The 24,226-nt window shown below is 40.7% G+C and overlaps 2 protein-coding genes across 5 annotated transcripts; one reads left to right on the top strand and one right to left on the bottom strand.

Moving 5' to 3' along the window:
* Positions 1 to 54: 54 nt before the first annotated feature.
* LOC132788779 (mediator of RNA polymerase II transcription subunit 15) lies at positions 55 to 18,447 on the bottom strand. 2 transcript variants are annotated; one of them, XM_060796353.1, is made up of 4 exons: positions 18,203 to 18,447; positions 17,454 to 17,684; positions 1,480 to 1,851; positions 55 to 1,413 (listed from the first exon to the last, which is right to left on the bottom strand). In XM_060796353.1, exons 2-4 carry the CDS (start codon positions 17,512 to 17,514, stop codon positions 548 to 550), a joined length of 1,299 nt encoding a protein of 432 aa, XP_060652336.1. In that variant the 5' UTR covers positions 17,515 to 17,684; positions 18,203 to 18,447; the 3' UTR covers positions 55 to 547. The 2 variants fall into 2 exon arrangements, with proteins under 2 accessions (XP_060652336.1, XP_060652334.1); XM_060796351.1 differs by lacking the exons at positions 17,454 to 17,684; positions 18,203 to 18,447 and adding an exon at positions 6,269 to 7,830.
* Positions 18,448 to 18,809: 362 nt separating this feature from the next.
* On the top strand, positions 18,810 to 22,828 carry LOC132788778 (adenylyl cyclase X E-like). Of its 3 annotated transcripts, none has more exons than XM_060796349.1 (12): positions 18,825 to 18,953; positions 19,004 to 19,144; positions 19,199 to 19,358; positions 19,417 to 20,197; positions 20,255 to 20,355; positions 20,412 to 20,742; positions 20,798 to 21,260; positions 21,318 to 21,679; positions 21,747 to 21,841; positions 21,897 to 22,048; positions 22,110 to 22,251; positions 22,318 to 22,828. In XM_060796349.1, the coding sequence occupies exons 1-12, from the start codon at positions 18,897 to 18,899 to the stop codon at positions 22,806 to 22,808; spliced, it is 3,276 nt and encodes a 1,091-aa protein (XP_060652332.1). In that variant the 5' UTR covers positions 18,825 to 18,896; the 3' UTR covers positions 22,809 to 22,828. The 3 variants fall into 3 exon arrangements, with proteins under 3 accessions (XP_060652333.1, XP_060652332.1, XP_060652331.1); XM_060796348.1 differs by having other exon boundaries at positions 18,826 to 18,953; positions 20,406 to 20,742; XM_060796350.1 differs by lacking the exons at positions 21,318 to 21,679; positions 21,747 to 21,841; positions 21,897 to 22,048; positions 22,110 to 22,251; positions 22,318 to 22,828 and having other exon boundaries at positions 18,810 to 18,953; positions 20,406 to 20,742; positions 20,902 to 21,160.
* The last annotated feature ends 1,398 nt before the right edge of the window (positions 22,829 to 24,226 follow it).

Below are 24,226 nucleotides of genomic sequence, written 5' to 3'. Positions count from 1 at the left end.
GCTTCTTGTTTAGTACAAGAATGAATTCAAAATGCCAAAAAACGAAATGTGCAATTTTAGATTTTCAATATGTTTTTATTGTTGATTTTGCGCTTAGGTGGTAATAGAGTGCATATATTATTAGAGAGTCTGTGTATTTGTCACTCGATAAATTTAATTTGTATAGGATTCATTTGGGTAATCATAAGCTAACAATAAGTTCATAATTTAGAATTATGAAATATTATGAATATATGTAGGTAAATATATATATTTTTACATATAAATATATGTTAAGGATTAGTCTATCTATGCAACTATGCATTAAGAATACCAATTTTGTCACTTGTACGTATACGCTTTTTCCACATCCATAATCATAAGCAAATAGTAAAATCATTATAAGAAACTTGTAATACACTCGCATTTGAAGAATTTTCACATTGTAATGAGATCTTTAAACATAAATTGTGTAGTTTGAAATTAAAAAAAATTAATAAAAACAGCTTTTGAGTTGTTCATCTTCGTGCGCCACAACAAAGTCGCCTAATCACCACGTCCGCTTAGCTTACTCCTTGTGGCCCTGCAACTTTTTCCAAGTGTCGCCCAGCGCCTTGGCAAAGTGGTCATCAACGGATGCTTCGGGCTTCGTGAATATCGAAATGTTCGTGGAAGAGGTGGGTGAGGCGGGAGGCGTATGCGTCGATGATGCAGCTGCCAATCCCGGTTCGGCTTTCACGCGTATAATCGCTGGCATTGTGGGCGGCGTTGGCGTCGACGCCAGCACGCTGCCATAGGCTGGCGGTGGCGTATTATATCTGGGAGGAGTATGATGCGGTGTGTCCAGGGCGCGTTCACGTTTCGGTATCGGCATATCCAAGATTTGACCGGCACCGCCCGACGTCGGCGGCTGCGCTGGTGGCTGAGCCGGCGGTGGCGGAGAAGGCGGCGAAGCGGATGCTGCGCGAACTGGTGACGGCGACAACGATAGCGGCTCCTCCTGCGGTGGCGGCAGTTCATGTTGCTGCGGCGATACTGGTGCCGAATGCAATGCGGTGGGTGAGTGCACGGTGGGCAAGCCCAGCTTGGTCAGCGGCAACGGCAGCGGCAATGGCAACGACAACGGCAGCGGCAGTGACAATGGCGAGTGATGTTGTTGCTGGTAAATTGCTGGCTGATGACGATATCCACCATGTGGCGAGATCTGCTGCGCCTGCTGCTGCTGTTGCTGTTGCATGGGTGTTCCATTGCCCGTCACCGTCACCGACATCGACTGTGATTGTTGTTGTGCCTGCTGTTGTTGTTGTTGTTGTTGTGGCTGTGGTTGCGGCGATGGTGTGGGCGAACTGGGTGTTGGCGACTTCAGTAGCGCCGCATAGTCCGGTCCCAGGGAGCGCCGAAAATGCTCATCGATGTCGCAAATAGGATCCGACTCTGTAAGCAAAAGGTGTGGCGTCTATTAACAATCTGCTCGTATGAGTAGTTAAGCTCTTTTCTTACCCGTGCTGCGATTTTCCTGCTCGCGATGCGAATGCGCATGCAGCGGCTCGAGAGGCTCTCGCTTGGGCGGCGCTTGGGTTATGACGCTGGGACGACTCGCCGCATAGCATTGGCTACTCGCACCCGCCAGGGGTTCGCGATACGGCGGCGGCGGAGAGGCACGCTGATGCTTCACCGTGCTGGACGTCACAGACATGTCAATCGGGCTGTCCATATCGGAAGAGTCCCTGTCCCGTTCCCTTTCCCTTTCCCGCTCTCGTTCCCGCTCTGTTTGGCCTGCATCGTGAACTTGATACTCGACGGCGGCGGCACGTTGACGACGCTCACGACGCCACTTGGTGGTTGGCAGCTCTTTTGACGTCAGGCGCGTTTCTGTAATGATTGAAACAAGTTTTTTTGTGTTTTCGAATTAGTTTGATATTTATAAGTATTTTTTTTTATTTCATTTTTTTTGTATCGAATCGAAGAGGCAAACACACAAAGGCAGCAACAAAACAACAAATCGCATTTCAATTAAAACCATAAATTTGATTATGTTTGTGGTTTTGTGGGACTCATGGCTCCACCACTAATCCTCTCGACTCGTTTTTTTTTCTCTGTTTTTGTGTCTGTCTTGAATATTTTTTTTTTCCATATCGATTATGAGCAAAGCGCAAACGCGAAGTGGGCGGCATGAATCACCTGGAGTTCAGTTGGGTACGACAGGCGAGGGGCGGAGGGAGAGGGAGGGGCAGTGTGACACTCGCCGTCGCAGATGAAGTCGACGTCGCAGTCACGTTCAAGTTTGTTGCCTAAGTCTTTCGTTTTTCAATGAATTTCCGCTCAAAGAGCGAATGAAGCTTATTTTTTTTTTTTTACTTTTGTGAGAGACGGCGACATACTCAAGACCCGGTCAGGAGGTGGGCACACAACACCACCAACAACAACAACAAGAAAATTATGCATAAAAGCCCAACGAAAAAAGCAACAGCAACGAAGACACCGCTGTCGCCACAAAACAAAAACACACAATCGAAACTCGGAGTCACAATAAAAATTGGTTAAGAAAACTAGTTTTTCTACGATCATGTGAATTTGTCAATGTGTGCCGCTGACTGCGTGCATGTGTGTGTGTGTATGCAGTGTTTACACTGAGCAAAACGCTTAGCGCGAATCTGGACAAAACGTGCCCGGCATCTCAAATCTCAATGGATATCGCGCAGCGACTTCAGTTGAGTTGAGTTTTTGGCGTGGGAAGAAGACGCAAAGGCGCTGCTGCTGGCGTGGGCAGTGACTACGTTGACGACCACATGGAGTCGCACACACACACACACACAAAGACACTTCTCAAAATGACTGTGAATACTCTACCCAAGACACTCGCCCTACTCCAATTTACGTACAGTGCAGTGCAGTGTGCAGTTTGTATGGTTTAGTTTAGTTTAATCATTCGATTTTTTTTTGTATTTGCTGCGCCCCCAGGAAACAACAACACACGAAAAACAAAGCTAAAAATAAAAGCTGAGAATGACTTGGACTTGGAGCTGTGCCGAGGTGCCCAATTGAAAGGGGCAAACAACAGGGAACAGGCAACAGGGAACAGGGAACAGGCAAGAGGCAAACCAGTCAAGCGACTTCTGCACATTTCGAGCAGAGAGCAAAGCGTTTGATCCAGAGAACTCCCCTTGGCCGCCAAGGCATCGCGAGGCGAACGCATGAATGAATGAATGAATGAAGCAGTGAAGGAGATGCGAGCTGCGTTGAGTTGGACTTGCTGTTTTGCCCGTTTGGAGTTCGAGTTCGAGTTGGTGGAGGCGGCTGCGACTGAGACTGCGATTGTGGCGGAGGAACCAGTTATCGTTGTCCTGTTTTTGGCAACGTCACCGCGGGCTGCAATTTATTATATTGTGCGCCTGCGTCACGAGAGAAGCCACAAACTGGTTGCAGCCTCCACCAGAGTGGAGATGGAGTGGAGTGGACGCGCAGTTGCAACCGAAAGCAAAACATGAAATTGGGACGGACGACAACACAACCGAGCCACAACAACAATAACAGTAATGGGACTGGCCTGTTGTTGTGGTTGTTGCTGTAGCTGCAGCGGATGATGATGGGGATGATGATAATAATAAAGAAACATTCAAATTTTATTGCACATTTCCGGTCGAGAGTCGAGAGTAAAGTTGGAGAGGGAGTAACTGAAGATCACCGCTGCTGTTGCTGCTGTTGCCAGTTGCTTTCTTCTCTGCTGCTGCTGTTGCTGCTGCCCATCTTCTTCTGTATTATTTATTTATTTATTTATGTTGAATCTGCTGCTGCTGCTGCTGTTGTTACTGCTGTTTGTTTGTTTGCTTGTCGCTTTTTGTCGGTTTGGTCGCAACGTGATCTTTAATCAAACAGAAGACGCAGCTAAATCAATTCTGCCTCTGCAGCTAATTGGAAGAAATGGGGGGAAGTGCGTGATAATGACAAGAGGCCTCTCATCTTTTCTGTTTTCTGTGTGTTTTTTTTTTGCTTTGCAAAACTCTTGCTTAATCACCCAAACAACAACCAGCAACAGCAACAGCAGCAGCAGCCAAAGCTAAGTCGAGAACTAAGCGAGAGTTGCTGTCGTCGATCAGTCGATCGCTCGACTTAGTCAACTTGCACAACAAATAACAATAACATACACACACAACATTTGTTGCTTATGCAAACAAGTTATTATTATTGTTGTTGCTGCTTTTGCATTTGCTATTGCTTTTGTTGCTCTAGCTAGCTTGTGTATTTATTATTTTCATCGCCTCTGGCGTCGACGCAGGCGTTTCTTATTATTATTATTTTCTTTTGTATGTATTATTTTTTGCGCCGGCTTGTGAGTCATGCTTATGCCCGAGTTGATTGCAAATCTGGTTTTAATATGTCAACAAATTAAACAAAAAGAAAAAATAAACCGACAGCAACACGCTAAAGAACAAGTAAGCAAACTACAGTCGAGTGTGCTCGACTCTCGAGGTACTCGGTACATTAAATGAAATAATAAACAAGTGTGCCACCAGCGAGTTTTGCACTCGCCAGCTAAACAAATAAACAATCATTTTCTCCCCCATGTTGCTGATGCTGCTGCTGCAAGAACTTTTCTTGTATGGCGCGATTTTAATCTGATTTTTTGTAGGGATATCAAAAAGATCAATTGAGTCGCTTTTTGAACTGAAACTTTTGATATTTAATCCTTAATAATTTGTTTAAATAATAATAGTTTGGCTCCCAATCGCCTACGAACTCTTCAGAGAAAAACAGAATGATAATGTACAGTTTTCAAATAAGAACCAAACTTTATATTTGATAAGCTCCAGCACTCTCTTTACTGTATAATTAAATGTAGCATTTAATACAATGTAATAAATAAATACTATTGTATTTAGAAAAGTTTTAAAGCTAGTTAACAGAATAATTCCCTAAGTTATATTGTTTTCGCCTTTAAAATATCAGAGATCTAAGTTTTAAGATACATCTAGTATTGACTATCAGTTGAGTCGCAACTTGAAGTGCAACTTTTACATTGAATATTTGAATAATTCTGAACATAGAATACAACTTGATAAAAAGTGGGAATAAACTGCATCTGAATAACAATTTATTCCCAAGTTGGATCTGTTAAAATTTAACAGACTTAAACTCATATACGAGCAGACAGCTAAAGCTTCCACAGAAATGATTTATTTGGTAGCTTTCAATCATTTGGTTGCTTACTTTAAAAGCCACTTAATACACCCTTTTAGCTCTAAAGATACCTGGTATAAAAAGTGAAATAGAAGCAAAGCCGACTCAAGCTGAACCAAAAGCTGAGCACAGCAGCCGCAACAGTTGGATCGTATTTGATAGTTTGCTTGGCTCAGCTCATTCTCTATTTGTCCAGGCGCTCGTTTCACGACGACGACGACGTCGCCGCAGTCTCGTCTCCAACGTCATCGCCATCATCGTCGTCGTTGTTGCCGGCGCCTGTGCCATGTAATTGAAAGCATTTGTGTGATTTGTGCAATGTGAGCAATTAAGTACATGCATGGCGACAGCAAAAGCAACAGCGACAGAAGCAACGACGACGACGACGACTTAATGACGCCGGCGGAAGCAGATCGAAGCCAATTGAATGTAAAGGGAGTTTTGAGATTGTGTTAAAAGTATGGCCAATTTCATTACCAATTGGTAATTTCACGCTAATGGCTAATGGACAAATGAAGTGGGTCACTTGGCGACGTCAACTGTTGGCATTTTACGTAAGTAATACACACATACACACCAGAAGCACGGCAGCGACACGTGGCGTCATCAACTGCTCAACCAACGATACTTTGACCCAATCTGGGTGGCAACTAGCAAAACAGTAGTTGCACTCTGAGCTACATTTGTTTGACTCCCATGCAATTGGAGTGTGTCTCTCTTATCTGCAGTTGATTCTATGAAAAAGGCACGTACTCTGACTTATTATAATGCTCAATTGCCTGCTTGACTCAACTGTGTCCATCCCAATCCCTGTTGAACTTCAACATCTATCCAATATTTATCAGCGATCACTTCACGTGTCCAACTGCTGAGAGTCAACGACTTTTTTGCGACTATTCTTTGGGTTCGTGCTTTAATATTCGTTTCAAACACTTCTCTGGCTCCCTCGTTTGTTTCGTCTTTCAACAGAAAGTCTTGTTTGCCGCGATTATCGCAGTATGTGACAAATTGTCATTTTTGCCCAAAACTTGTGCACCGAGGTCAAGTTAGCTTTTTCATGCAATTTTCATTGCATTTTCCCCCCCCCCGTCAGCCCTCTTTAAACACGAACCTTTGTGCAATTGCTGCTGCTGTTGTTGTTGCTGCTGTTGCTGCTGCTTGAAGAGCTGATGATGCATGGCCGCTGCTTGTTGCAAGTCCCGCCAAGGCTGCCATAGCAAACTGTTGGCCATATTGGAGTTCGAGTTTGGCTGCAGCTGAGATGAAGCCACGATTCCCGCTTGATGCTGTTGCTGCTGCTGATGCGCAGCTCCAGGCAGCAGCTGCTGTTGAAGTTGTTGCTGCTGTTGCTGATAAAAGAGTGGCGATTGGACAGGAAACTCGGCCGTCTGTCCCGTCTGTTGCTGATAGGCAGCCGCTGCAAGACGATGCTGCAGTTGTTGTTGCGTTGCCGCCAGCGCTGCTGCGTGAGCAAAAGAAGCCGGAAAGTGGCGCGACGTCGACGATGATGGTGCAGCAGCAGCCACAGCGGCAGCGGCAGCAACTGTTGCCGATGTGGGCGAGCTTGCGGTTGAGGATGCTGCCGACGATGATGATGCAGAGACGGAGGCACCACTACTGCTGGCCGATGATGATGACGATGACGATGCGGGATGCTGGGAAACGGAGGCGACAGCGGTGGCCAATCGCTCGATTTCCCTGATGCGATAACAATTCTGCTCGAAGGCATTCAGTATGCACAGATAATCCATAGTAATAATTATTCGTCTATCGATATAAATCGATTTATTTGCACTTGTCAAGTTCTGCTCAGAGGATATCGATTACTTGCTAATCCTTCGTTCAGTCACAGTTACAAATCACAATCGCGTTGATGGAGCTGCAGAGTTGGCAGAGGTGGAGTTGGTGGGGAACGACAACACGAGCTGATATCGTTGACGAGTGACGTTTGTTGTTTGTCTGTCGATTGTCGATCGACGGCGACGGCAAGCGGCCGTTTTTTTTTCTTTATTTCTTTTGTTTTGTTTGGTTTTTTTTTGTGTTTGCTTCTCTTTTTTTATGAGTGACTTTTAGCGCTGCTTACTTTTTCCATTTCACGTTTTCGCTTGGTTTATGATTACTTTTTGCGCCAGATACACTCACACACACACACAGACACACACATAGACACAAGCACTATAGATTCAGATACAATCTGTGTTTGTCGAGGAGAGCGACTCGACTCAAGTCAACTCAACTTAGCGCGAGTCTCGGGTTACAATCCCCGCGTTCCCTGTTGCGGCGGTGTTCCCGTTCCAATCTCCGTTCCCGTCACAGTTTCTGCCACTGCAGCAGCAACAATAACGACGACGGCGACGACGGCGGCGGCGCTTCAAGTCGACATTTAGCGAAATAAAAATAGCACGCTTTTTATATATGTTTCTGAGTAATAATTTGCATAGAAATCGACGGAGACAACGGCGGCGACAGCGCGGTAAACGGTAACGGCTGCGACAGCGACAACGACAACGTCGACAGCGGCAGCGACGTCGATTCGCTCGCTGAACTTGAGCGCCAGTTTCGCTTTCAGCTTTCAGGTAACGATACGAATACGAATACGCGACAGCGATTCAGTTTCTGATTCTTTCGACTTTTTAGCTTTAACTGTGTTTGCTACTTCTTTTTTTGTATTTCAACTACTGCAACACACAACTACTACAATAACAACGAGCAGCAACACAAAACTCTATAACTTCGTTTATTGTCTGCGGCTGCTCTTGCTTCTTCTTCTTGTTCTTATACGTCTGCTTAATGCTGCTTCTTCTACTTCTGTTTTTCGCCTTTGTACTGTACTCGCAAGCGCTTGCGCTTTGGCTCTGCTTTGCTTTGCTTTCGTCTCTGTGTCGCGCGCTCAGCTCTGTGTGGCTCGACGGACAAACTTGAACTGATCGCCAACTTGAAGACTGCGTGCTTTTGGGGCTCGGGGCTCCCAAAGCTTCGTCGTCGCGTAGTCGTTGTTGCCGTCGTCGTCGTCGCCGCTCAATTCGCGCTCGCTCGCTAAAAGTTGCCTACGGGACAACGTTGTTGTTGTTGTTGTTATCGTGTTCTTTTATTTTGCTTTTGCTGTTGCTTTTGTTTTGCCTTTGTATTTGTTTTTGCTTTTGCTTTTTTTGCAATCTGTGGCTTTGACGACGACGCGTCGTCTCTCTCTCCGCTCGCAAGTCGCGAGTCGCGAGTCGCGACGTCTCCAGTCACCAGCCACCAGTCTCCATCTCCTCTCCTCTCACCGGCAACACACTCTCTCCGCTCTCGACGCGTCCCGTGTAGACTTCTGGCCTTAAAAGCCATTTGCACTTGCGACAGTTGGCACTCGTATTGCTTTTGTTGCCATTGCTGTTGTTGTTTTTTTTTTTATATTTCTTCTCTTACCAATTTCCGTTTTGGTTGTTGACGGTTTTTTTTTGTGTTTGCAGTTATTGTCTGTCGCGTTCGCTGCTTTCTTTGGATTTCGGTTAGTTTTGGTGATTTTGTAATTGCAAACAGCAACAAGAAAGCGCAAAGCGATTGGCGCAGCTTATCTTGAGACCCCAGCAGGATGGTGGCCTGCCCTCCTCCTCCCTCACTCCCTACCCAGTCCCCACTTCCACTTCCTTTTACCCAGCACGTGCAGTAAATTGACCAAAAAGGGTAACGAAATGCCAAGCAATTGAAAATTACCCACATTCGTTCTGTTGTTGTTGTGGTTGTCGAGGGCTCTCCTCTTCTGCACTTTTTTTTTTGGGTTTTGGCTGTCGCTGTCGCTGCTGCAGTTGACGTTGAATTTGGCGTTGGCGTTGGGTTGGGCCGAAGTTGAAGTTAAAGTTGAAATTGAAGGCAGAGCCAGAGGTTGGACGATGCTGCTCCAGCACATCGCGTGGGCGATTTTGGGCCCGGTCATTGCATGAAGCTCATTATTACTTTTACACACACACACACACACACTGGCAAACAAACTTGGACGCATATCCCAGTGGGAATTGAGCTTTCAAGCGGCTCTTAGAGAATTCTTTTTTTAGAATGAATTTTTTATTCAATATAATAAATTCTACGACAAAGAATGCTATTATATTGTGCTTAAGCTAAACCAAGTCGATAACAAATTTCTGAATTCTCCCTGGGGTATTTTTAATTGCATACTAATTGTGTGCTTATCTGTAACTCGTTCATTACTGGCAAATAACAATTTTTGAAATACTTTCCACATATTTTTATTATCGTATTTCTAAAAATTTGTCAACTGAAATTAATACCAACGAAATCGTGACTGTGTTGTATGTTTTGTATTTGAAATCATAATTGTAAACTGAGCTGTCGTATTTGGGTGATTTATTCGTAATATTTTCCTGTATGAATCAGTTGGTTTTTTTTTGTTTTTGGCACCAAAAAGCCCTAAGTTCCGACTAGGTAATCACCTACAAGCATGCATACATAAGTACATGCATATGACTGTATGTGTGTGTGTGTATTTGCATTTGTATTGGCTGCAAACTCGCTTGCGAAAATGACAACAAAATGAAACAAACAATAGGTCGAGAGTACAACCACAACAATAACGACAACGGCAACGACAACAAAAGCAACACAACTAAAAAGTGACTGTTGCCTGCTAGTTGTGTTTCTCTTCTTGCTGTCGTTGTTGTTATTGCTGTGGCACGTTGTTGTGTTGGGGCTTGGCGCTGGCTCTCCGTACAGCGACGGCCATTACTGCAACCATAAGTAGCAACAACAGTAACAGCAACAGCAGCAGCAAGCAACAGCAACAACAAATAACAACATGAAACAAACTCGTTTTTAATTCAATAGCAGGCCCATGAAATTTTACGCCCGATTTGTAGTACAACTACTACTGTTGTCCCAGCGCCAACACTACCAGCTACATCACCAGCAACAACAACAACAACAACAACAGTAGCTGCAGCAATCGAAGTCGCGCTTACTCAGAGAGCAACAATTGCAGCCAGCTTCTGCTGCTGTTGCTGCTGCTGCTTCACACTCGACAACAACTCAGCTGTTGTTGCTTGTCGCGCATAATCGCAATCGCACATTATTGGGGCAATCGTAATCGTAATCGCGATCGCAATCGCAATGGCAATCTCTCGCCTCGATCTCTCTGGATCTATCGATCTATTGATCTTTTCCATATGTATCTTAAATTGATACTTGAATATTTTTGCACAATTCGCGTTTGAAATGTGCAAAGCTTTGCTGTTGCAAAATTAAACAAAAATCAGAACTGAATTAGTGACGAATTGACTGACTGACAGACGGACAAACAGACAGAGAGACAGGCAGACAATCAACAAAAACCTACGATACGCAGTCAAGCCAAAGAGACTCGTCGTCCAATTGCTGCTTACTCATCAACGGCACGAGTTTTTTTTTCGCCTCTGTCTCTGTCTATCTCTATCTCCTTCTGCTTCTTCCTCGTCTTCGTCTTCATTTAGTTGTTGTTTTTTTTTGTATATGCGAAAATTTTTAGTATAGCGTGAAACATGCGCACGCATGCGCAACGAGGTCAATCGAATGGCAATCATGCCAACAAAAACAACAACAACAACAACAACAGTAATAGCAACAACAACAACAAAGGCAACAATAGTAAATTACAGCAACCCAAAGCATTGAGTAGACCAAAGCGGCGCATAAAAACAACAGAGAATGCTCAAACTCCTCTTCCGCCCCTCTTCCCATAATTTAAGGATAATCATCGAATGGCATTCACATTCTGCGCTTCATTATGTTAGATTACTCATAGTATTTATTTATTGATTAGCATTCCTACATAGCATATGAATTAGGGCGCAAGCTATTATTATTTTAATTATGGACAATGTAAATAGCCATGAGTTATTCTTTTTTTACTATATGTTTAATTATTTAGCAATCTGTATGAATAAAGTTAAAACTTAGGATTTTCATTTTTATTATACCCGCTACCTTTAGGATAGATCGGTAGTATAACTTTGTAACAGACGGAAGCAGGCACCTCCAACCCCTTACTGTATATATATTCTTGATCAGTCGAAACGATATAGCCATGTCCGTGTGTCTGTCTGTCCGTTCATATGAACACCTAACTATCAGAAATTATAAGAGATGGGAAAAAAATGAATAGCGCAATTTTGAAGCTACAATCGCGAATTTCGGTACTTACAATGACAAATACTATATTTATGATTCCTGAATTTGGTTGCGAAATTTATAAATTGCACAAGTTATTTAAAAAATACTTTTGTATTGGAAAAACGCCTACGTACTACGGATCTTAGTTGCTTTGGCGGACAATTTGGTATATTTTGCACTATATGGTATATATTAAATGTAGTTCTATGTCAATATACCAAATATTGCCTTGGTATATATTTGTATTTTTGCGGTATATCATTTTGGTATATTTTAAGAATACTACAGTACTGTCTTTCTTTTACTTAAAGCGGGTATTTCATAGTCGAGCACACTCGATGGTACTCTATGGTATATATTAAATGTAGTTCTATGTCAATACACCAAATATTGCCTTGGTATATATTTGTATTTTTACGGTATATCAATTTGGTAAGTTTTAAGAATAATACAGCACTGTCTTGCTTTTATTCAAAATCTGTAGCGGGTATTTCACAGTCAAGCACGCTTGACTAAAGCATTCTTATTTGTTTTTTTAGTTAATGGGGAATATAATGCAAAATCAAAAATAAATTGATTAATTTGCCATAATATATTTACGTTTAAATATAAAAGTTATAATAATAAATAAAAAACCAGCACAATACTTAAATTTATTAAAAGTAGAATTCCATATAAATTTAAGTTAAATCCCCATAAACTTTAATCTGCAAATTTATTCTTAAACAACTTCTGAATATGTTGTGAATCAACAATTAAATGATGTGCATATAACAGGACTATGGCATGATACTTGCTCTTGTTAGTCATAAGCTTTAAAATTGCGCTGGATTTAAATGCAAAAAAGATGTGTCATCAAAATTAGATAAGCCATTTGATCTGTGCACAGAATTCCGACATTCCTATAAAGACTCTTGTTCTTTTAATCTCCCATTCGACAGACAACTCAAATATTCTATTCTCGTTTTATCAATTTGCAAGATATAAATACGGAATGAAGAAGAAATAAAAAGTGATTCTGTATGCGAATCAAGGGTATTGCAACTCGATCTAGTTCATTATAATGTGCCAACAACAACAATAACAACAACAATGCAATATTACGCCATTCTTAAGTTTGAATTCGGACAACCCGGAAAATGCTTGGCTAATTGCAAATATTATTGTGTGCACTTTTCATTCTTTATTTCGTTGTTTTGTTTAGAAATCAGTGCAGAAATGTGAGAGCTCTAAATGAACGGTAGCAAATGTCAATATGAATTGGGTCAAGTAATCGTGGTTTTGGTTTTGGGCACGGAAGTGTTAATGGCAAGTCAATAAGATTTCCTCCACATTCATAATTCAATAAAAAACGTAGATGACAAATCAACATATATGTTATAGATGGACGGATGGACGGCAAAGATAGCGGTCAATTTCCAGAACAAGATGACAGACAAGACAACAGACAACAGACAAACGGCGGCGTTAGACAATTTATATTTTGTGAAATTCAATAAGATACTAGATGGATATTAAGTGGGTATATGTATCTAAATATATACACCTCTGACACATACATACACATACACATACATATATAAAAGGCAGAGAGGCATATGTAATACACGCAGAGCGGCAAAGCACACAAATCAGCAGAAACCAGTTCAAAATTTAAATAAAAGTCGAGCGTGCGCGCGCTGTTTGGAAACCTGTTTGCCTATTGGCCAAAAGCAACAATAACAACAACGGTAACAAAAACAATAACAACAAGATCAACAGCAGCAACAGTCGACATGAAGAACATACACTGGCAATAGCTGAATAACAATAACATAAATATAGTTGTCATTATAAAATATCATCCGGTGTTAAATCAAGCGTGAGAAAAATTCAATAAGAAATTCGCCCAAAAAATATCAAATGTGAATCACACACAAATACAAATATATAGTATATACATATATATATAACTTGAAAGGTTGACTTTGCAGTTTACAATGTTCCATTTGAGTTGTGTTGCTTGGAAAAATGGCGCGCGCGCAATTTTCCATCGATTTGGCAAAAGGCAAATAGTCAAATGTTGATGTTGAAATAAATAAATAAATAGCAAAAAGAAAGGCAGAGGCCTAGAGTCAGAGTCAGAGTCAGAGTTAAAGTTGTAGAGCTTGCGAGTTTTGGGGCAGAGCCATGAGGCAGCGGTCAACTGTGGAGTGTGTGTTGCACAGGCCACGGGCCACGGGCCGGGAATGGAAATGGGAATGGGCCGAGAGGAGAGCAGAGAAACGAAACGAGTTTCTTTCTTCTGGTCGAGATTCACGGCAATTATGCGCACCGTTTGCTAGTAAAAGGAAGAGAGTGTTTGGCACTGTTTGGCCAAAGAGGCAGCTCGTCGAGCAACTGGACACAACTGGATGGAGAATTGAAAGGCCATGTAAATTACCTGATGAGCTGACGTTATCCAGCTGTGCCTGGTGAGCGCTCGCTCGCTCGCTCCCAGCTCCAAATTGCCACAATTTTTCTTTCATTTTTAGTTTCTTTTTCTTGCTGTTGCAGTGTTTGAGGTTCCAGCACACACAATTGTGTTATATCAACTAAGTATTCGTTTATTAATTATGGGCTGGCAGCATCAGCAGCAGCAAGAGCAGCAGCAGCTGCCTAGTGGCTAAAAAGAGTTGGGTTAGCTTAATTAACGGGTCTCTATGGGGCCCGCTTTTCTTCGTCGACTTGTTGCATAGCCCACAAGACACGACAATGGGGCAATGCGTGCTCTGTCTTGTGTTTGTGCTTGTGCTTGGCCTGAACTGGCGTGCGATCATGATTTCGATTATGACAAATTCCATTAATCATGGCCAGGTTAACGACATTTTGCATTTACATTTTGGCTGATCAATCAAACTGAATGTGACGAACACAACACACACAACAACAACAGCAACAAGAAATCATGACAAGAACAACTATCGTGAACACAATGAAAATGAAATACCCTAAAATGCTGCGACAAACAACAAAGTCGTAAGACTTATAGATAGAACCCTATATTCTTGTGTCTATAACACAAAGACTAAAGATCTTTGCAGTGTTTCTTTTATACATAAGTAATATAAAAATATTTAAAGTACTATCAGTAAAATTGATATTGCACAAGCATATAATTTAAATATTTTCATATAAGACATATGTATATAGGTATAATATATTATTATAATATATAATTCTTTAATTTGAAAATTGATGAATTGCATAGCGTTTGCTTGATTAGCACTTTAATTAAAATGAATGATTTTGGAATCATTTTTCTATTGTAAGATAATTAGAAAAATAAACGAATTCGTAAAAAAAAGAACACAGAACAAAAAAAGTTCCCCAAAATTAATAATATCACTATATCCAGGCATTCCAATTTGTTCTTTTAATTGCTTCAGTTTATGTTTTTTTAGCAGTAAATAGTGTCACAAGCGATATATTTCGCTGGACAATTAGCCATACATACAAAATAATACTCGAGACTATACAAAATACAATTAAGGATTAAGAGAAAATATATGAAATTGTATTTAACTACATTGGATGAACATTTTAAATCCAAGTTCAGTTATCGACTCCAAATCTAAATGCATATTCGGTTCTGATTTCATAGAACTAATAAACTTTATATTTTTTTTAGATAGCTACAGTTTCCAATTAATTTTTAAGCAAAATACACGAATAATGCTTTATATTATAATGTCGATCAAAAGTGCAGATTTAAAATTTTGTCTGACATATTAAAGCCTCTTTTCAACATTGTTAAACGGTGCATTACATCTTAGAGAAAACGATCGAAGTTCTGAAGGATCTGTTGCCCATAAATGCAGCTACATTGTGTCTAACAAAACAAAAGTTCCTTGCACACTTAACAAAATGCTGCACAAAGTGATAGTAGCTCAGTGTGGAAGGGTATAAAAAGGCAAAGGGCTTGCTTAACACATTAATATGACCAGTGGCAGCATAAGAAGAGGCATAGACACAGCAGACATGACACACACGAACACACTCACATACACACACACACACACACACACATACACAAACAGCAGCAGCAGACAGTCGAATGAACTGCTGACATGTGACAAAGGTTTATTTTGGGTGCGTTTAAAAACGCGCGCAAAAAACGCGCACAAATCGCGCACATTACTCAATCTGAAATCGTTTTGAAAAATTCGCATATTTTCTCGAAAATTGTTATTGCCAAACATATGTACATAAGTATGTATGTGTGTGTGTGTGTGTTGGCGAGTATATTTAATAAATAAAATTCCTCGCTGTGTTGACAGCTGAACGCATATGTATTGTACATATATTTGTATGTATGTATGTTTTGCGCTAAAGAATTTGTCAAATGTATGTATGTAAGGCATATCGGCATTTATTTATGCATATTGTATGCCAATGTTGATAAAGACATCTCAAATGGGCAGCGACAAAAGTAAACAAACATAAATAAGGCAGTTGGTAGGCAAAGAGAAGAGTGCGGGGGTGGAGATGGGTGGCTGCCCACCAAATGGTTTATCACAGCACATTCCAACAGTTTATTTACAAACACACACACACACAATCACATTTCCCTAGGGGAAGCTGCAATCCATGCGCTTTTTATCAGCGGCAAGCAGCAAGCGACGCTGCGTCTGCGACTGCGAAAGCAACAGCGATTAAAACTGCGAATGAGTTTAAATGCGAAATGCATGAAATTGAGCAATTAACAAGATGTTGTATAAAATGTGAACATGTATGTGTGCACATGCTTAGTACATGCTTTACATACTAGCTCTGCTCATGTGTTTAAAAGGCAATGCGTTAGATATATTCTTTTTGCATTTCTTTGGCATGTCACGCGTTTTGTCACTAGCCGCAAAATGCAATATGCAAATACTCACACTCACATACATATTTATACAAATATGCATGTGCATAAGTATTTACCTATACATGTGCATAAGCTCATAATAAATACATTGACCATCCACAATTCGTGCATGTCGCAGCGACAGCGCCGCTGACGTCGACGCCAACGTCAGCTTCGAACTATTGATAACGCCCGCGCGCCAAGGGGCAACAAAACCAACAACAACAACAACATCGTCGCCATCGTGGACGTCGTCAAAAATGCGGCATTTGACACATTTATGAAAATCGGAATCGGAATGCGCAGCAAACTCATTTTATTGGAATGTTTTGTTCGTTTTGTGCTGAAACTGAAAATAAAACATTTTCAGTGCGCGCTGCTGCTGCTCGTGATACCGCCAACAAAAACTGTGCGTGTCACTGTGTATGTTTGTTTGTGTGTGTGTGCAAACAAGTGAGCATGACTGGCTGCATGAATGTGTGTTGGTGTGTGTGTGTGTGAGAGAGTCGTGCAAGGAAGAGACAGCAGATCTTTTTTGGAGACTCGAAGTAGAGTGCAATGCATATGCGGCGTATGCATTTCATGAGTGGAGCGGAGAATGCCAAACAGCATGAATCATGCGAGATGCGAATACTCGAATGGTGTGAGGGGGCGACACTCGCATGGCACTTGCAAGCTTTAATAAACTACTGTATTGACAACAACTCTACAGACAAAATGATGTATGTACATTTAGTACCAAAGAGTACAATGAGGTTCAGCATTTTTAAAAATGTACCAACAAATATAAATTAAAGGAGTTAAGTTGTTTATGAAACATACATTGCGACCATATTTTTACACATTTTATGTAATTATATTACTCAAAGAAAATCGGTCATGAAGTTGGACATGTCTGCTGCTTACAAATGTGACACTTTAGCACAGTAACTGCCAAAAATATTGTACTTTTATGTACATTGTATGTGTGTATGTTTATGCAGACAGAGACAAGTGACAACATTGTTGAAATACTTTCAAGTTGTGTATTTGTGCGCCGGCGCAAAGGTGAAAGCCATTAAAAAGAAGTGCCAAGTTTGTCAAAAAAAAAGCCAACAACATGACAAGAACCGATCTTGCAGACGATGTCGCTGCCTGTGTCAAAACTATAACAACCTTAAATTGTTAGGCGGAATTGCTTAATGGGGCGACAACAGTTGGCAGCAGAGAGAGATAGGGAACGAGAGTAAGGGAAAGAGAGTAATGTTTTAAGGATTACTTTTCTAATTGAGTAAATGTGGAAACTTACCACTCGCATTGTTCTGCACCATCGTGGCAGCACGGGATAGCACATCCAACGCCGTCTCCATGTTTTGATCAGTCTCCGCCTATGTGTGAATGTGAGTTGGTGTGTGCGTTGTATTTGATCACTTGGGATGTTTTACAGCGCGTGGACTTCTTGATGTCGTTAGAGAGCTATGAACGTGGATGAGAATGTGGACCGAGTTGTCGTCTCGATCTGCACCGCATGAGTTTCACACTGCAAATGCAAAGAAATTGACCAAGGCATAAACTGGATATATGTACGTACAACAACAAAAAAAAAACATATATTACTTTATATACACATATATGACACCATATGCAAGAACACATACAGAGAGATGTATGTAAATGGAACGCAAAAGTGAACAAAGAGTGACGCTGCTGCTGCCGCTGAAACTGACTGAGACTGAGACTCAAAACAAGTAAGGCGAAATCCTGCTGGCTGGCAAACAGTTTTCAGTTTCCATCGTCGCATCGCTGCAGCATCGTGATGGTGGTGAGGAGCCTGGGGGTGGAGGGCCTCAAACACGATGCAGTTGGGACAGGTTTGAAGACCACTGCAGCAACAGCAACAACAACGGCAGCATCCGACATCGCTGCCGAAATTTGGCAATGACCAAGTACAGCAGTAGCAGCAGCTGCGGCAGCGTACCAAAAACGGATTTACCCAAAATGCCATATTGTTTCTTTGGCCAAGCAGCCTCGCTGTACTTTGAGAGTTGCTTCTTTTACCTTTTATGCTTGTATTGGGACGCCTCGCATTAAGTTTGTGTTATCGTTGAATATATACAGCTCCACTATACAGCTGTTTTCTGTTATGCTTCGTTCCAGCTTTTTGTTGAGCAACCAGATGTAGCGAATTTTGCAGAACCGTTTTTGTGAGATCTTTGTTTATCACTTGCATGCAATATTCGTTAACTTATTTTTTCGTCATTTATTGAAATGTTGTTTTAATTTCTCCGAGAAATACTCTAAAAACAACTAGAGGTGGAAAACATCTTTAAGACCTATCGATAAATCGATATTTTCCAAAAATCTTGTAAACGTAATCGATATTTATTGCAATTATCCAATTATTTTCGCTACCAAATAATGTAGTGACTTATTTTCTGAAGTTATTTATTATTATTTTATATTCTGGCACTTTCTACTTTTTTATTAACAATGCTAACGCAAAAATGCTCAATGCAGAGATTACAGCGCATTAAGCATTATTGCGTTGGTTTTGTACTGAGTGTGACCACATTTTGTATATGATATAAGTTATAAAATACTGTATTTCAAAATTAAAGTTGCGGCCACATTGGAGATAAATGTTTGAATTTTGAAAGGGAACATGCATCGAAATTCAATTCGAAGTTTTTGTTAACGTTGTCACTTCTGGTGTAATTTTTTTTTTCAATTGTTTTTTTTATTATTTTTAAAAATGCAGTGCGAATTAGATTACACAAATGAGCGTCGCTGGGAAGGAGGCTATTTAAAGGTACCTAACACTTTATTGCTAATAGGTTTCCTTAACTGAAATATTCTTAGAAAAAGTGCATGGAAATTGGTGTAGAAGATGAATATAACTTGTACCAAAGTCGGCTCCGCAGCTACTATACAGGTGTATATATTTTGCTGCACTGGATTGTAATCCTTGTGCATAGCTTATTTTTGTTGGCGACTTGCGAAGTGAGTTCTTTACCTTATTTTTATTGTAATCAGTTCACCTATTTGTTTTTATAGGAGACGCATTTAATTTATATTGATATTTTTGCATACGTGCTTGGATCTGTCCTCATAACAGCAGTGATGTGGATAAATTTTGAGGAGGAACTGGTGATCAGACGCGTTTGCGTAATGTACGTGACCTCAGTGATTACAGTACTAATTCTGGTGATCATTGGTGTGTTGTCGGGTTTTGTTATCAGCTCTATTTAACTGTATATTTTTATTGTTCACAGATATAATAACTAATATGTATCATTATCATAAACATGATTGGGTTACAGGATCGTTTTACGACACTTACATTATCCTGACGACCTATATGTTTTTACCCATACCCCATATTTTACCACCTCTTGCCCTTGGCAGCACAGTGTCATGTCTTTACGTTTGTTATTATTTTTACTACGTAGCCGCGCTATTTAGGAATGACTTTTCCAATGCCCGCAACTTTAATAAAATGTGGGCAGAAGTTTCGCATCACATTTCCCTGAATATGCTCGGTGTATTTTTTCGCATTTCGCGTGAAATTGTTGTTCGCTCCTCGTTTCTTGATCGCCATCAGTATGTGATGGAGGATATCTCGCTGCGCAATGCACGTGCCCAGGAAAAGATATTTCTTCACAGCATTTTGCCGCAGCAAATCGCACAGCCCATTCAGGACGATATTCGCAATCGTATTGCAATGGCCGAAAAACATCGCGACGTTCATATTGTCAGCATGGCGCGCGATCGCTTAATGTCGATTCAAACCCATCCCGATGTGTCCATACTGTATGCAGATATTGTCAATTATACGCAACTGACAACAACACTAACCGTTAAGCATCTGGTTACACTTTTACACAATTTGTATGCTCGTTTCGACAAAGCCGCTTCACATTTCACAGTGCAACGTATCAAGTTCTTGGGCGACTGCTATTACTGTGTGGCCGGTCTAACAGTTCCTGATCCTGACCACGCCAAATGTTGTGTCGATCTGGGCCTCTGTATGATCAATCAAATACAGCAAGTGGGGTTAGTAACGGATCGATAGATGTCACTTATCGCACTTACTGCTTATCAACTTTGCAGCATCTCCCAAAATTTGGATATTGATATTCGCGTGGGTGTTCATTCGGGCAGCTTATTTGCTGGTGTTCTTGGGGCCGCCAAATTGCAGTATGATATATGGGGTGAGAAAGAAAATGCTGCTTTCAAACTCAGTAATTGAAGTATCCTATAGGTACAGATGTAACAATTGCCAATCGTCTGGAAGCCACTGGAATGGCCGGCCATATTCATCTGAGTGCGCGAACCCTCAATTCGATGACGGATCACTCGTATACTATACTGCCAGGCACCGTTGCGGCCACTGAAGATCCCTATCTGATGAAATACAAAATAGTGACCTTTCTCATAGCTGCCACAACAACCACTGACGAAATCAGTGAATACGAAAGTGATGAGGTCGAAACCCTTTCCCTAAGTCTGCAATTGAGTGCTAAGTCCCATATGAGTGTAGGCACCTATACCGTTGAATTGCACAATGAATTCAAGCAAATGCCAGTGGGACCCATGGGGTAACTTTGATCACGTTTTGATCGTGTTGCACTGATTCGCACTCGCTCTCCTTAGATTCCGATCCTGGTTGAAACGAATTTGTTATAGTCGAAAAGACGATGACAATAGCACGGATCACGCCTTTTCATCGATACGATTTTATTTTCTCGACTTTATAGATCCCCGTATGGAGCATGCTTTTCTCCGCCAGCCCGACTATATGCTCAAGTACAGCATCTTGCTGGCCTGGATCATTTGCACCAGTTTGATTGTGATCGAATTGGTCTATCAACGTACCACCTCCAAAACATATGTTTTTGTTAGCTCTGGAGCGATGCTAAGCTTTACCATACTCCTTTTTATAACGTGGTATAAGAAGATTTGCTTCTGGCGCTATCCTGAAGGTGGACACACATACAGCATAATCAGCTGCCTAATATTCCGTATCGCAGAGAACATTCAGCGCAGTCTTATCAAACGTGTGGCCATTTATATGTTCACCGTAACAACGTACTTTGGCATTATATCTGTGATGCTGGTGAGTAGTCAAAGCATCGTAAAAGTTCACATATCTTTAAAGTTTGCCGCAATTTAGATGGAATGTAATGTGGACGAATATCAAATGCTGCACATTGAGAGCAAAATCTATCTTTATGAGCCGGAACCGAACATGTGCTTTCAGCCTTGGGTGTTGACCAACATGATCTGCCTGATCATGGGCATGAGTTTGATCTTCTCACGTATTCCATTCGTGATGAAATTGATGGTTACCCTCTTGGAGGTCATCATCTATATGGTGCTCATATTCTATCAGTTCAATTACATAGTTCATCATAGCCTGTCGACGAATCCGTACTTTTTAGCTGAGTACTCGCATTGTATATTAATTCTAACCACTTTCCTAAGTCTGTGCCTTATGGAACGGCAGACAGAGTTTAATGACAAGATGAACTTCAAGTGAGTCGAATTTGATTGTTTTTGTTCAAATAATGTCTTAACTATTACAATTGTATATGGTTTTTAGATGGCGAGCAGAGCTAAAGAAAAAACAGAAAGCGGGTAGTTTGGCCGATCAGTCTATATCCATACTATTACACAACATTTTGCCTGCTCATGTTGGTGAGTTCGCAATATCTTTATTTTAATTTCATATTTCTTCGAATCATGCTTTCAGTCAACATCTATCTGTCATCCTTGGCCAAGCATGAGTTGTACTACGAAGATTACTCCATGGTTGGCGTTATGTTCGCCACCCTAATGAATTTTCAATTGGATTTGTCCAGTTTACGCGTTCTTAACGAGATCATAACCGAATTTGATAATGTGGTAAGACATATTGTATAATATTATTATATATACAATTATCGATATCTATTTTGTATTTTAGTTAAGTTATTACAAGGACGATTACTTGGTGGAAAAAATCAAAATTGTAGGCTGCACTTACATGGCTGCTTGTGGTCTGGACATACGTCTCTCCTCCACTATAAGCGGACGACGAAGTACTCGTAGTTCTATTGCCCAGGAGGGTAAGTAATGAAATATTCTAATAATTCTAGATTCGATTTTTCTGTTTTGAATGTTCTATTTTACAGTTGCGCGAGCCCGACGCACTCTGCAGTTCTACGAACAGCATGGACACAAAAAAGAGGATGTTGTCTTTGTGATAACGGCCTTCGCTTTGGATTTAATTCGTTCTCTTTATATGTGCAACTCCAATTACAAGAATTTGCCATGTGATCGCGAATTATTCTCGGCCAAAATGAGAGTTGGCATTTCAAGTGGAGAGGTTATGGCTGGCGTCGTGGGTGCTTCGCAGGTTCACTATGATATTTGGGGCAATGCGGTGAATATGGCTTCGCGCATGGACTCTACTGGAGTCGTTGGCCACATACAGGTGACGGATGAGACGGCTACTATTCTGCGAAAATGTGGTATCAAATGTGATTTCCGTGGCCTAACCTTTGTTAAGGGGCGGGGCATTTTGCCCACCTATTTTGTAGGCATCGACGACCATTATAATTTCCAGTATATCGAAGAGGACGAGGGCTCGTTTCAAGTCAACGTACATAATTTATCTGATTAAAAAATACTAGCGTCAATTTATGTACAACGATATTTCAATTTTGATTTATGAAAACAGAGAATTTAAATTTGAATTAAACCGTACTCTGTAATCCGAATTATTCGTTTGCATTGCATACTTTTAAGGGCACTCCTGCAAAGTATTCAAACTAAATAAAAATCAGTCATAGTTTGGCCATATCCTTTCGTATTTTCAAAGGACATGTAACGCCAGGATCAATATGCACAAAAAACCATGTCATCTTAGAATCCAAAGGTAAAGTTAGCAAATTCCAAAACAACGTGATAACTACAAGATATGCGCTACCTTCTGTATACAGTAAAGTCCTTGAAACTTGATTGCTTACAGGACATTCGACTTCCTTCGAATGCTTAGATTAAAACTATCGCTGATCCTCTTTAAGTAATATTTGATATTCTTCTATGGGAAAAAGTGCGCATTGCAGAAACTGCATCACAAAACCTTTATGGGGGAACTGGAGTAACCCTCAAACTCATTCTACAACTAATTGAATTCTTGGTTCTAGAAATGTAGCCAAATATGCCTTGCTGCTATTGTTCTTGAATTTCAAAACCTCACATCTGATTTGACAGAATTAAAACGCGACATTCGCAGCAATCGTGGTAGACGAAAATCGAGGAGGGGTCGCGCAACAATCACAAAAATAGTCGCGACAATCCACAGTGGGCGTTTGGTCTCGCTAACGGCATTTAATTAATAACTTCTAAACTAAAATAGATGTCTTTAGTCGGTTTTTTTTCACTGATCAGAGAAAAATGATGGAATTTTTTGAGTTAAAATTTCTTTTTTTACATTTTTTTTTTAATTTAAAAAAATTGTTTTTTTAATTTAAAATTTTGTTGTAATTTTATTTTATTTGAACTTCAATTAACATATTTCATATATAAACTTTATCTAAAAAATGATGGGATGATGGGAAAAAATGGGATGACTTCTGAGTGTCATACTAAAACAAGATCCCTTTTTGGTACTAACACAGTGCCTAAAAAGTACCATCGTTTGAAGGCTAGCACGTAATAGCAGTTGATATTACACATTTTGGACGCCACTGATTCACACTTTCGGCTAATAAAAGAGTTCGACTGAATCGACTTGAATCAGGTAAGTTCTACTCCACGAAAGACAGGTGTACGCTAATCCGGGCTAGTTGTTAATACACTGAATTACCACTACGTTTTATGAGCTACATATTTATAGACCAGTCACAAACATTGATTTTTTTTTTAAAATACATACCTTGAATATAATAAAAAACCAAACTTCTAACAAATTCACTAAAAATTGTAAATTTCCGAGGAACTCAAATTCAATGCGCGCAAAGAGAAAAAATTGTGTAAAGCTCTTTGCAAAATCATGTGGTGTGTTTGACCGTTCACAGCTGATGATCAGCTGATCGT

Source organism: Drosophila nasuta, chromosome 3 (genome assembly GCF_023558535.2).
Source record: "Drosophila nasuta strain 15112-1781.00 chromosome 3, ASM2355853v1, whole genome shotgun sequence".
Classification (NCBI taxonomy): Eukaryota; Metazoa; Arthropoda; class Insecta; order Diptera; family Drosophilidae; genus Drosophila; species Drosophila nasuta.
Note: the sequence above shows the minus strand (reverse complement) of the source record. Positions and strands in the feature narration are given on the sequence as shown.

Bases quoted from the DNA above. Each gene is read 5' to 3' on its own strand.
- LOC132788779 (XM_060796351.1), bottom strand. From the start codon at position 6,908: ATGGATTATCTGTGCATACTGAATGCCTTCGAGCAGAATTGTTATCGC. The intron at 1,852-6,268 runs GTTCGTGTTTAA...CAATCATTACAG, and splicing joins GCAGCAGCAATTGCACAAAG to AAACGCGCCTGACGTCAAAA. The intron at 1,414-1,479 runs GTAAGAAAAGAG...TTTTGCTTACAG, and splicing joins GCAGGAAAATCGCAGCACGG to AGTCGGATCCTATTTGCGAC.
- LOC132788778 (XM_060796348.1), top strand. From the start codon at position 18,897: ATGCAGTGCGAATTAGATTACACAAATGAGCGTCGCTGGGAAGGAGGC. The intron at 18,954-19,003 runs GTACCTAACACT...AAATATTCTTAG, and splicing joins GGGAAGGAGGCTATTTAAAG to AAAAAGTGCATGGAAATTGG. The intron at 21,842-21,896 runs GTGAGTTCGCAA...TCATGCTTTCAG, and splicing joins CATTTTGCCTGCTCATGTTG to TCAACATCTATCTGTCATCC.